At 36.6% G+C, this 13,113-nt stretch overlaps 2 protein-coding genes across 5 annotated transcripts in view; one reads left to right on the top strand and one right to left on the bottom strand.

Moving 5' to 3' along the window:
• Nucleotides 1-13,113, top strand: part of LOC139814234 (leucine-rich repeat, immunoglobulin-like domain and transmembrane domain-containing protein 2) — a 46,350-nt gene that overhangs the window by 19,120 nt on the left and 14,117 nt on the right. Inside the window, exon 1 of one of the 4 annotated variants that reach the window (XR_011732378.1) lies at nucleotides 5,420-6,044. The exons of the other annotated variants lie outside the window; for them this stretch is intronic. The gene's annotated coding sequence lies outside the window, so the exon portion shown is untranslated. Of the gene's footprint in view, nucleotides 1-5,419; nucleotides 6,045-13,113 lie in introns of those variants that run through there. 4 annotated transcript variants of the gene reach the window in all.
• LOC139815161 (uncharacterized) lies at nucleotides 7,843-11,853 on the bottom strand. The gene is made up of 7 exons (XM_071781830.1): nucleotides 10,889-11,853; nucleotides 10,688-10,810; nucleotides 9,586-9,648; nucleotides 9,414-9,476; nucleotides 9,284-9,325; nucleotides 9,121-9,195; nucleotides 7,843-7,917 (listed from the first exon to the last, which is right to left on the bottom strand). Exons 1-7 carry the CDS (start codon nucleotides 10,946-10,948, stop codon nucleotides 7,843-7,845), a joined length of 501 nt encoding a protein of 166 aa, XP_071637931.1. The 5' UTR covers nucleotides 10,949-11,853.

The raw sequence follows: 13,113 nt of genomic DNA, 5'->3' as shown, positions 1-13,113 counted from the left end.
TAGTTTATTTCGTATGTCTCGTATAATAATTCTAAAAATTTTATAACAAGAAATTAATGATTAATCTTCCCGGTTACAGATGCATTTGACTTTGCTTTAAGAAGAAATTAAAGTGGTTGTCAAGAAGATTTTCTAAAAAGTGATTATCTTAAAAGGCAAATAAACTTTCATAGTGTATTTAATTAAATATAACAGCTTTGAATCAATAAACTGCTCTTTTCATAATTGGAAATAATAGAAGAAAAAAACTTAAATTGGAATCTTTACTCTATACTTAAACACCTAGATAATATAATATTCAAATTATGTAAAATAATTATTATCCGGTTATATATTCAAATTCAGATGTTTTAATTATCTAAAGAACTGGAATTATAACATCTACAGTCTAAATAATTGGATCCGTGATAGATATCGTGAATTCGGATCCAGATTAAATTAAAACAATTTGATAAAAAATTGATAGCAATACACACACACACACACAATATGCTAAAATCTATATTAAAATTATATAAGTTTCATTTATATACGTATATATAAATCGTTTTAGGTTGTATGTATTTTATTACATCACGGTAAAAAATAAATACGATATACAAAAAACTTTTGGAATAAATTGATGGAACTTAAAACAAATTAATTTAATTAAATGTTTCTCGATTTTGAAATACCAATCGATTTGCATACACAAATGATAGCTTCTTTCAGCTGTAACAACATTTTCCGATGTAAAGAGCAGTCTTTCGGAGTCAATGGAAGAAACATAACCAGAAGAAAAGCTAAATAAATTCTTGCTACCTTAGTAATCAGTTTCCTGATTTATTCTTGTAGCAGACAATTCGAATCCGAATTATTAATAAATTTGCAAATCAGGCTAGATTTGATTCTCATTAAGATTCGACTCATTAGTTCGAATATCCGAACTTGAGTAATCGGATAATTCGGTGAATTAATTATCAGGATATCCGAATATTAGCAAATCCGGATTGTATTTGTAGCCCTATACGTATATATATCTATACGTATATATCAATGGATGGAATATATACGTTATACGCTAGAGGAAATAATAAAGATACATTGCAGTTATCGTTACAATAATTTATGTGGCAGCGGATAACAATAGCAACGAGACGTAAAACACAATTAAAGCCAAAGGTATTCTAGTCCATCTCATAAAATTACAATAGTGCAGATGGCGGACTGATAGTACACTATCCTGTATTAATTAAAGACTGGGCACAAAATGGTAGCATTTGGCGAGCTAATAAATTTTAAGTGCATTAAGCTTTTAGAGCTGAAACTGCGCTCGCGATCTGCATTAAAGCGCTAATTCTGTACTAAACTATCTTGTTTTCTAAAAACTTGTACATAATTGAAGAAGAAATGAAGAAAATAATTGCAGAATAAGGTACAATATTAATTATCTGATTCTGACATTCCATTTTCTTTGACAGCCGAGTCTAAGAAATAAGTTCGTATTCATTAATACAATCCTGTGCGGAGAAAACACGCGATTTTCGAATTCCCGGTCGCGATAAGGGAGTAAAGTGCCAAGTGTCCGCGGCACGTGGTACACCGGGGATAGGGCAACACCGTGACAAGTGTAAATCACGATTCCGGGGAGAGCTCCGCGCGAGTTCGACTTGCCTCGCTTGCCAGTAGCGAGCTGCGAAATCGACGATGCGGGGGCGTCGGTGCCGTAGGGTGGATGAAACGAAGGAAGAAGGGGAAGAGAGAAGGAAGGAAGGAAGGAAGGAAGGAAGAAAAAAGAGAATGCGCGGCACACGTGTGGCCCATTCGTTCCGAATCCTCCCGCCGCCACCCGGTGTGGGCATCGCACGGGGTGCCGGACGAGGCCGAAGAAGAGGAAAAAAAAGCCGGAGGGTAGTCACGCTCCAGGGGCATTTTTCAGAAGCTGCTTGTCGGCCACCATATCCTGTCAGCCATCCACCCTCTCCCTCCTCTCCCCTTTCCTTCTCTCACGTTCACGAAAAAGTCGATAGTTGCGTAGACAGCGTTCTCGGGAGGCGGTGAAGAGCGGGTGCCAAAACGAAGAGCGGCAGAAGAGAAAGGGGGACCGCGGGCCGTTGTCAGAAGTTACCATCGATTTTTCAAATTCCCCGTGGGTACATAGGCAACTGACACAATCGGATTTTCTTCATTCGCCGAGCGTCACCCGGGATATTTGTCAAGAACCCGTGAGTCTGACCATACTCCGGATGCTTACTACTTGCGCGGGCAAAAAAAACCGCCTAATCCACTGAGAAATCGTTTTCTCCTATTCATAAAACTTTGTTCAGAATATATGCGAGATTGTATTTTGTTTGAAAATTAATTAACTGTGGGATGATCAGAAATTGAATAATCACCTTGACGAAAACGAAATAATTCTTTTTTAATCTATCTTTTTATAGATATAGTTATGGATATACGAGGGTTGGTACGAAAGTAATGCTTCCTAATATTTTTCTTTCAAATCTGGCACCATAGAAATTTTTGCGTTTCAATGAGTTATTTGAAGTGATGTGTCTAGTTGCGTTATATTGAGTGGTATTGTGATCATTTACGTGTGTGTCATACGAGCAGTTCAAACTGATGTGTGTTTCAGATGTGCGTAACAGACAAAGGCGGTGGTTGAATTTCTTACCGTGGAAGAAATGAGTTCCAATGGCTGCGTTCAGCAGAGAAAACAGCTCAATGAGCGCTCAATGATTCTTTATTACGATTGGTTTCTACACTTGGATCCAGGGAAGAACTAAAGGCAAGCTCCAATTATTTTAAAAAATTACCGATCGCTGAGTTGCTTTTTCTGCTGAACGCAGTCTCATTCGCAAAAATTCATTCGCGTCTCAGAAATGTTTATGATAACACCATTTCCGAAATACGAATGGATTTCAATAGGACTCACTTCTTCCACGGTAAGAAATTCCATCACCGCCCTTGTCTGTTACGCGTATCTAAAACACACACCAGTTTGAACTGTTCGTGTGACACACTAACGTAACTGATCACAACACCACTCAACATAATGTAACTATAGACTTCAAGTAACAAGTAAAACGCAAAATTTTCTATGACGCCAGATTCGAAAGAAAAAAATTAGAAAACATTACTTTCGTACCGACCCTTGTAATTATTTTTTGAATAAAATATACGTTTATAGCAATGGCGCAATGATATATCTTGCTTGTCAAATTTCAGATTTTTTTTTTTATGTGTTGGGTGTAAACAATACATCTATTGATTTCGGTCAGTTTGATCTAGATTACATAGTGAGGCAAAGTCTTTATGAGACGAGTGCGAAAACCACGTCCATAAATGCGAAATCATTGTCAGCCGCGTGTCCGAAATTTCCGAAGTTCGAGCGTTACAGAGATACGTGTCAGAGCTATTGGGTTATTTCGCGGTAAAGCATGGCGACGCGAGACACTTGCCAAACGAGGCTATCGGCGTGGTAACGTAACCGACACTTGCATAAACAACCTGCCTGCTGCGGTACGATCGATTTCTCAAAGGCTTATCGACACGTAGAATAAATGGGGTTTTCGTGTAATTTCGGTTGTAGACTCCGTCTACAACCGAAGTCATTCCCAAATTGTATTACCATGCACTTCTACTACTGTGAGGCATTGGTAGTAACATGTCAATCTGCGAAAGGCTTCTTATAAAATATATAATCACTAGCAATTTGCGCATCTCTCGACCGCATTTGCACTGCAGTGAACCACTTCTATGGTATAAAATATGAAATACCAAGTTCAAACAAATCTTAAAAAGCATTAAGTACATTCTTAAATTATTTATTTTTTAATTGCACTGATCGAATCATGTCATGCATAAAAAAGAATAATCGACACGTACATAATCGCGGCACCGGTTTAATTAATAAATTATACTTTTTAATACTCTAATCTCAAATCGCGTCATGCTACGCTCAACTCTATAGTCTTCTTTAATAAACCTATTTGCACATAATTTGCGAGATTGTTTTCGCTTTAAGGCACCTTCTACACCCGTTACTATAATCGCCTTTGTCGATCAACAAGATCATTGGGCAATGCCCGTTACTGAATACGTGTCAATCGATCTATGCCAGTCGGCACAAAATGCCGATCAGCATATATATGGCTTTGCTGACTATAGTCGATGGACGACAAAAGAAGCCATGCCGAATCGCGTATTAGAAGCACAAACATCAATCAATCCTTCATACCAATTGTTATCAGTTTCAATCTTCACGTACTAGCGAAAATGAACGTATTATGTCCAAAATATGTTCTAGATTTAATTCGTCGTTATTTAATATCAAGTTTATTAAATCTCTGTTGAATCTCGCTACCAGCTAACTTCGATTCTACGTCACAATGCTATGTCTCCGCTATACTAAACTTAATTATATAGACACGCGGCTTTACAGCATGCGGGAAGCATGCAAATTATGCTTTTAGACGTCTATGATATGCCAGCAATAGTCTGTTTGCTGTAAGGTTTCTTCTACTTTAAAAATTCTCCGCACGGTTCAGTGACCACGTAGTGGTACGGGAGATATAGAAGCTACTCTCTATACCCGATTCTCCAACGTCAACACTACGGTTGCCATTTCACGAGGTTTAAAAATCCGGAGATCGTAGCACGGAGATGGTAGAAGTAGGAGTAGGGGTATCGCGTCCCCGCAAAATTTTCAAGTCAAATAGAAGAAAAATTGTCAATATTTTTTTACCACGTATCTCTAAGACAGGCGCATGATGTCGCAGATATTTAATGGAAGAAGGGTCAAAGCACATAACATGGCGTAGCGATATACGACGGTCATAGTACCCGACCTGACAGATCAGGATACGCCAAAGCTTGTGCGTTACTTACGTCCACGACTACGACTGTCATATGTGCTTTGGCCCTAAGCTGTTTACCGCAGTTTATCGTACGTCGCATTCGTATCAAGATCGGCAATTATTTTCTTTGTGATGTTAACACGTGGTCTGCGGCTTACAGAATATTTCGCACGGAAGAATTAAGCTTTAAAGGCCGGTTCTAAACTTCGCGAACATTATCCATTCATCAACGTTACATCGGGCAAACATGAAATATTCCCTCGCGTTAGTTCCCACAAGCATCAAATGTGGCTCCATATATCATAGGTTTAAAATATCGAGCGATTTTACTGTTCTGCAGAGTATCAAGATTTTTGACGTTATAAAATAAATTCGTTTTATTCTCGTAAGAATTGTTTCGCGTCGTATTAAAAAACGATTATCAGATCAATTCAGAATCTAAGAAAACGATCAATAAGAAAGAAAGAAAGTGGTATAATATTGGGATTAAAATTCCTGCATAAGATGTCTTATTTCTTTAGATTCGGTTTGCAGTTTCCCTTTTTGTCTTTCGATCTTATATCGTCGAGGAGGCAGGACAGAGAAATCCGAATTTAACGATACAATAACGATCTACCCATATATAACGAGGTCCTTTCGAAGCCCGTTCTCTCGCGAATCGGTCGGAATGCAACACTTCCCGTCTCCCGAACCGTAAGCGGCCGCTGCGGTTCGATAGCTGCGGAATCGATGGCCGAATAAACAGGCCGAGCGCGCGCGGCGCAAATCGATCCGTCTCATCCCCATATCGATAACGGATGCCGCGTAGCGCATTCGTTAGATAGAACCTCGGAGCTGAAAGTCCGGTCTGACGTAACGAGGCGTGCGAAAAGCACGGCGTGCCGTGCCGTGCCGAGCCGAGCCGAGCCGAGCGGAACGGAGCGAACCGAAAGCCAGAGCGCATGTCGATGCCTCGGGCGGCAGCAGCCAATGGACTGGCTAAAATATTAAACGGGAGCAAAGACCCTGTTCTCGTACGCCACGTAGCCGCGTTCAATTCCTGAGCCAGTCTCTCCAACCCCGCCGTGGCGGGGGATCGAAAGTGGAAACAGACGGTCGTGGCCAGACTCGCCGCGCCGCGACAGACCGGACCGGCACTACTGGCGACATCCGTAAGCTCGGGCGAGAAAGGAAGAGGGATGGTGCGCGATATCGGTCGGCACCGGGGTGAGTAAACTTTAATCGGGGGATAGAAATCGAAATTTATAAACGAAATATAGGTCGCATAGCGTAAAGTATTATTTTAGAAGATAATATTATCTTAGCTCAATTTAGAAAGATAAAAGTAATTCGCACGATTCTTTCTATCTCTACTTTCTCTCTCTGTTCTTCTTCTATCCCCAAATTATTTCAATTTATAATATAGTATATACTTTCACGAAATTTTCTATATCTAAATGTTAGATTAATCTATTTCAAAATATTCTCGAAATGAAAGGATCATTCATTACTTGCACATACAATCAGACATGGTAATCTTGGCTCCAATTTTTTTCTGTTTTCTCCGCAATGTGGATTTATTATGGCTATAGAGTTATTAATAATTATATTAGTGATACGTTTTGCACCGGTACAGTATTGTGCAAAGTGTGTATTGCAAGCACACGTGATCGTCTTGAGATAATAGACGTTAAAGTTCGGTAGATTGCAATCATGCTAAATTGTCTTTTCTTATTTCCGAGTTAGATAATAGTGTTAAACTTTATTAACGGTTATTGTCTCGAGACAATGGTGTTGTGCTCACAATAGCTCTTATTGTTACATAACGTATATTGCCTATATGTGTATTCAAGTAACTTCTCTCGATCTTATATATAAGAATTATTTGATTAATTTTATGTTGGACGAGTTGTTTTAAATGAAAATAACATTCTTAATTTTATCGAAATAAGGTCTGATTTCTTCATAATTATCATTAAAATATAATTTGTCTCACAGAATTTTCAGCAACGACTTAGGTATTTCTGAACAGAAAGTGGTTCAAGTTAAACATTTAATTTTTCAACGTATGATTTCTGACACAGATTGTAACGTATCATCGATTTTTACGTATCACATACCTAGAATACTCGGATGAATATATCTATATATATAATTATACGTGTAACGTGAAACGTACTTAAAAAAATTGGTGCATCTGAACAATCGACTTTCGTGACTTTTTACACTCTAAAATAACATGGTCTGACAATGGTTGAATATTGAAGAATGGAAAAGTAACGTAAGCGACGTTATGGCGTTTACTTTTTACAGAACGCAACAGCACTCGTCGTTCACATGTGGTCGACCGCAAAAAAGGTCGCCACATTTTTTTTTTCGGCGAATTTCGGCACGTACTAGAGTTTCAGCATCCTGCGTCGCCGCCTGCTTCAGTGCAAAAAATTTTGTCAGAAAAACTGTGACGTTTATACGTGATACACAGTTCATTTAATAGGTCATGATTTATACTGCTTTGCATGTGATGCGAAAATTACGTGTGTTTGATCAAGGTGTGTCAGAACAACGATACTTCGATTACAAAACCATTATTTGCAACTGTTTTTTTTTCACTATGTGTGAAAATGTTTTCCAGTTTTATCGAACGCGGTTATAATACGTTAAGTTTTACAATTTACATCAATTCGTATCTGATATGCATACTATAGTATTATAACGTGTGCTCGGTATCCATAAAATACAGATACAGCGGGCGGACTTAATAATTCCAATATAATTTTGAGACATTTATCAAGTCGCAAAGGGTCATTAATGCTTACAACTGACGGAGATATGTGCGAATATATATTACTAGTTCACTATGCCACAAGATTTATACTGAGTGTTTAAAATATAACGTCAGACAACAACCATTATGTTTATATCAATTATATATCGTTAACAAAAACATCAATTACAAAATTCAGAATAAAATTTTATCAGATTTTACATATGTATGCGTCTTCTTTTCCTGTATATAAATTACTTTCTACTTTGATGCTTCCACGTTAATAGAACGATGGTATACCTTTGGTGATCTACTACGACGCCACTTGGACTGTTCCTACACAAGAGAGTACTATTAATAAAGAATTATATATAATATTTGTATAATAGATACATTATTAGCATAATAATCGGACGTAGTTACTATCAACAAATTCGCATTATGACGATATTCAATTAGTGCAAAATACGCCGTTATTATATGTCAATAATTTTATTAATAATAATTATTATTTTATCAAACAACAAATAAATTAATTCGCACAATATAATGACGCACGAGTATCGCGGGAAAGATTCGTCACATATCGATTAAAAGAAACAAAGCTAAGCAGAAAATTCCTAAATTATCACAACTTCGAAAGTTTCGATGATCACTTTGCCGACGAACAGAATATCTTTTAATGATCAGAATTACCTTAATCCTCTAACGAGAATATGACATGCATAACTCGTAATTTCCGTACGATATACCGTCTCATTAATGATACCTGTACCTTCAATGATTCACTAATTCGGAGGTTTGTGCTTCATGATGAATATCAACTCCATTGTCGGTAAGAAATAGAAGTATGACACGCTTAATTAAAGACAAGTATCGAAATATCCCCGTTCAGAAAGGGTTAACAGATGAGTAAAAATATCCCGTCATGCAATATAAACTGGATAGCCACAGAAAGGTCTGAGATAGGGTCGAATCTAATTTTATGTCTGCCAATCGAGCGCAACTGCCTGCCGGATATACCGAGACTGATCTAATGCCCGACGCAACGACCGAAAGTCTTCGAGGCCATGATACGTTTATACGACCTTTGGTAATTCAGAATTTATAGATCGTCCCGCGTGCAGCAAAAGAGATACTTCTTTCTATCGTAACAATATCCCCCGCGTATACGCGGAAAATCGCATAAATGCGTTTTATTAAATCTCTCATTCTTCGACAGCGGCTAAATTTTAATTAAAAACGAGCTCGTGATCGACACACGGTTTATCCCTTTGTACGAGTCCCCCGCGCGAGTTTCATCGTATTCATCTCCGCGACCTGTTGGTTATTAAATTATTTAAGGTCGATGATCGCGCGTAAATTCTGAATAGGTATGCGAGTTGGCGGTGGAGTCGATTATTTTTATCAATATAGTGTTGAGTTACAGCGCGACAAAGAATACGCGCGTGAATGGCGCTCAAGTTTAAAACGGGGTTTTTTTTATTTATTCTAGTAACGACCCACAATGTGTCCCATTTATTGCGACAAATAATTTACCTCGGGCTTCAATAGCTTCTCGATGCACGACATTTTGCTGTTCATTATTTCCAGCTCCAGTTGCTCTTTGCATAACTGTTACAGCGAGATCCGGAAATCCGAAAATTAAAGTATTTAATTAGTGAGAGTATAGCAAGCGACCGAACAGATTATCGATACCCACCATTTTCTTTGTTTTCTCTTGGAACACGCTCATCCGCTGTAGCTAGATGTCGAAATAATTAGACAGCGTGACGCAAAATATTAATCGTGTTCTTTTAAAAATTTTCGGTATACTTAAGTAATAAGCTTACATGCTTGTGAATGCATTTGTACGGAGGTATGATGCTAATGACGCTCTCCATTCGCGGTAGCTTCTACAAATTATTGGCAGTCAACGTTGACGCTTTCAAAGTGCGATTCAATATCACTCTAGTCTCGATCAAACTTCAATTTAGCTGTGATTGCCGAAACTGCCCAACTTACCTTCTCCGCTTTCTCGAATAATTCACGAAAAAGTATATCGTTCAACGTCACCGTGTTCAAACTCTAACATCAGAATAAAGATTTGAGTATTTGAAGCAATTATTATATAAAATTAAATTTAAACTAATTTTTACACTTTCTTATATATTCGTTTCTGATTTCCTACCGCTCACTGTTTGCTTATCTTTTTACAAATAGTTACGAATTGTCACGAAATTATCGCGTGCTTTCTAATCCGTTTTATCAAGAAATAAACCTCGTAGACGTGAAGCTAAAAATAGCAAACTGAAAATCAATAAAAACTTTTGTTTGTATATTTATTTGAAGTTCGAAATTGTAACTTCTGTACGTCGTTAGCTCGATAAAAAAAAAGAATTAAAGCAAACGTTATTCGCGTGGGAAATAGTTGAAATCTCCTTCGTCAAAATTGAAGAGGCATGGTATAGGTACTTTTTCGTGTGTATAAGAATTATATTTGTTACAACGTGGCACGTGCGCGAAAACATCAGTATTCAAGCGATTGCCTCGCAAAGTTGTTTACATTTTCTTTAAGCCGGCAAGAGAGTTCGGCGCTGGCAAGGTTTTCGAAAGATACGTGACTCGTTTTCTTTCGTACGATATATATAACGATGAGCATTATCTATTCAAAAATCGGCCACCATACGACGGGGAATATATCGATAATTCCGCGATTTCGATCGCTTATTGTTCCTTGATTAATTACACGTTGAAATAATATTATTACGTTGGATTTAAAGCAAACAATTAATTATAGAATGGTGTACTCGTATTGTCATGGCGTTTTAATTATTGTATCGAGTCATACGGGTATCATATGCAAATTAATTGCCAGAATAATAAGCTCACTTGAATTTTCTCTGTCAAATGAATAATTGTGCATAGAAGCTTTCGTGCTTGCTATTACGGACGAAGTTAATTAACAGATAAGTTTTTTAGACGTTGCTAATATAATCTAAACCCTTTTGTTAATTATCTGATAAATTTCGTATCTAATGAAATAAAATAATTGCTACATGTATCAAAGAAGCGAAACTATTCTATTACCCGTTCTGTAATTAAAAATGCTCTATATTAAACTTACTGCTATCGAACAGACAGCCATAATCACTACGAAGATGAACGTAATAAAAGTCACCGCTCCGCAATAAGCATTCAAGTTGAAGAACCGCCTGAGATTGTAATCGGCGATGAGAAATCGGTATATCTGAAACGAAGCACGGTTCGTGAAAAATTGAGATCCTCGAACGGAATCGAGGTAACCTAATCGATCGGCATTTCTGACCAGCGAATTCAAACCGTATCCGGACGTTCGATAGTACTTGTACAGTCTGGTGTCGTCCATGATGGGGAGGGCGATAAGTACCGAATAATTTGTCGAGATTGCACGATACCGCGTCGATTCTCGGGGGTGGGAGGCCGGGAAACCGGCGTCCGGCGAGTCTACCGTTCAAACAATTCGGCAGGAGACGGCGGTACGCATCGCGATCGATCGACAAACAAATGATAGTAAATAAGCGAATTGCTGTGACGTTGGTCAAACAATCATCCAGTTCGACACTCTTTCGTAAGAATCTTACCAACCGACATTATCTTCACCAATAATCACATCCAGATGATGTCATTATACATATATCTATGATAGTTACGGACAAGTAGCGATTTTAAGAGAGAAAAAGAAAGATTTTAAGAAATTAATTTTTAAATATATATAAATTTAAATACGTGAACTAAATTCAGTTTCTTAATATAAGACAATGCTAAGCAGCAAGTAACATTTTTTATAGAAAGTTGAAAGTTAAAAATATGTTCATCAACACAGTATTTCCACTTTCTTTAAATAATCAAAAGATCTCGGCCTTCTATTTTATAAGCCATTATTCAAGGAACCTATCGAACATCAATTAACAGCTTGACGTACCTACTTCAGTATAATTAATTTTCACATTTATTCACCTCTGGGTAATATCGCCCCATTTTCTTGCATTTCTCCCTGCCTCTTCAGTATTTACATGAGAGCTACCCCTCGCGTTTTGAAGTTCGAGCATAGTTCGTGTCAGTCGCGTTCGTTACGTGTCATTAGGATGTTCGTGAAAGGTTTGTTTAGTTTTGCGTGCGCCACCGATATTCTTCTCGCACCGAAGTTTCCTAACATAATTTATAACCCGCGGCATTTGCCTGTATATAACACGGAATCCGTTATTAAGTTATAAAAGCGCGGTGTTAAATGGAGAAGCATTATTCACTCAACTTTCTATCACTTTGATTATATCGAAGCTGAATTTATGCGGAAATATTTAATAATATAAAATATAGATAAATATCTCACGCTTGTACCCAAAACAATAAAATATTATAATATCTACACTTGGAGTACATATCAAAATTTATAATATACTTACAATATAATTACTTACAATATAATTAAACTTAAGATTAAATTAATAAAGGATAAAATTGATTGAATCGATATGAATCAATTGAATGCTGTTTTAATTAACACGTTAAAATCACAGATTTCTATAACTAGATTCACTAACTCCGTAAGATGGACGTGAAGCTAATTTAATAGGAGAGAGGATGACGGCCATCCTTATCTGGTCATGACCAAACTGTAGCATCTTTTAAGAGTCACTTTAACCGTAATATGTGCTCTCAGAGAAAAGCCTTCTCTCTGTGATGCTGTATATATATTTTTATTTTAATTATTACTTTATTTCTTTATTTGTGTAAAACTAATATTTATTAATTATAGATACGCATCGAAATAAAGATATTAGAACTTTTATTGTTGCAATTGCAATAAGAAACTGCACACTTATAAGGCATCTTTTTAATTGTTCCAAAACGAAAAATAAAAAAAAAAGATTTCTTTTTTCAATTTTATTGTAATTTTACAAAATATAAATGTAATCAAAGCGAAGTGAGCACACTAACACTACTTCACAAAGCACTGTATGTGATGACCGGGTAAATATGGCGTCCGTGGCCTCAAACTGTCTCGTAACAAATTATATCATGTTAGCGATCTAATTATAGAAATCTGTGGTTAGAATCAAATAAAGATTATAATACGTTTTTAGTTACATAACATTTAAATTAAAAGTGTCTCGATGGTCTCATATATGATTATATCAGTAATACAAGTAAAAGTAGATAATGAAGTCAAGTCTGGATAATATAAAGAGAACAAGAGAATAAAGTATAAAAATATTACGAATTTAACGTCGAATGTAACGATTAAAATAACTATTATTACTTTAAATTATTTTTCTTCATCGTTTATTATCAATTTTCTTCAACGCTTATTATCAATTGTACTAGATATGCCTGTCATTGCTATTATCACAGCAAGTAAAAAATTGCAGTTTTTTATAAATTTAAGTATTTTCAAAAGGAAATGTTCAACATATTTAATGGAAATTAATGTATTCTAAAAATTGATACAAGTCTATCTTACTTTACTTTATTTAATCGTGCATTTTATTTTTTATCTTGTTCAGAATAAAT

This window comes from Temnothorax longispinosus, chromosome 6 (genome assembly GCF_030848805.1).
Source record: "Temnothorax longispinosus isolate EJ_2023e chromosome 6, Tlon_JGU_v1, whole genome shotgun sequence".
Lineage (NCBI taxonomy): Eukaryota > Metazoa > Arthropoda > Insecta > Hymenoptera > Formicidae > Temnothorax > Temnothorax longispinosus.
The sequence above is the reverse complement of the archived record's forward strand: the minus strand, read 5'-3'. Positions and strand labels throughout refer to the sequence as shown.

Coding starts and splice junctions, on each gene's coding strand:
- LOC139815161 (XM_071781830.1), bottom strand. CDS start 10,948: ATGGACGACACCAGACTGTACAAGTACTATCGAACGTCCGGATACGGT. Junction 9,649..10,687: donor TGGCTGTCTGTTCGATAGCA/GTAAGTTTAATA, acceptor TTCTGATGTTAG/AGTTTGAACACGGTGACGTT. Junction 9,326..9,413: donor ACAAATGCATTCACAAGCAT/GTAAGCTTATTA, acceptor TTCGACATCTAG/CTACAGCGGATGAGCGTGTT.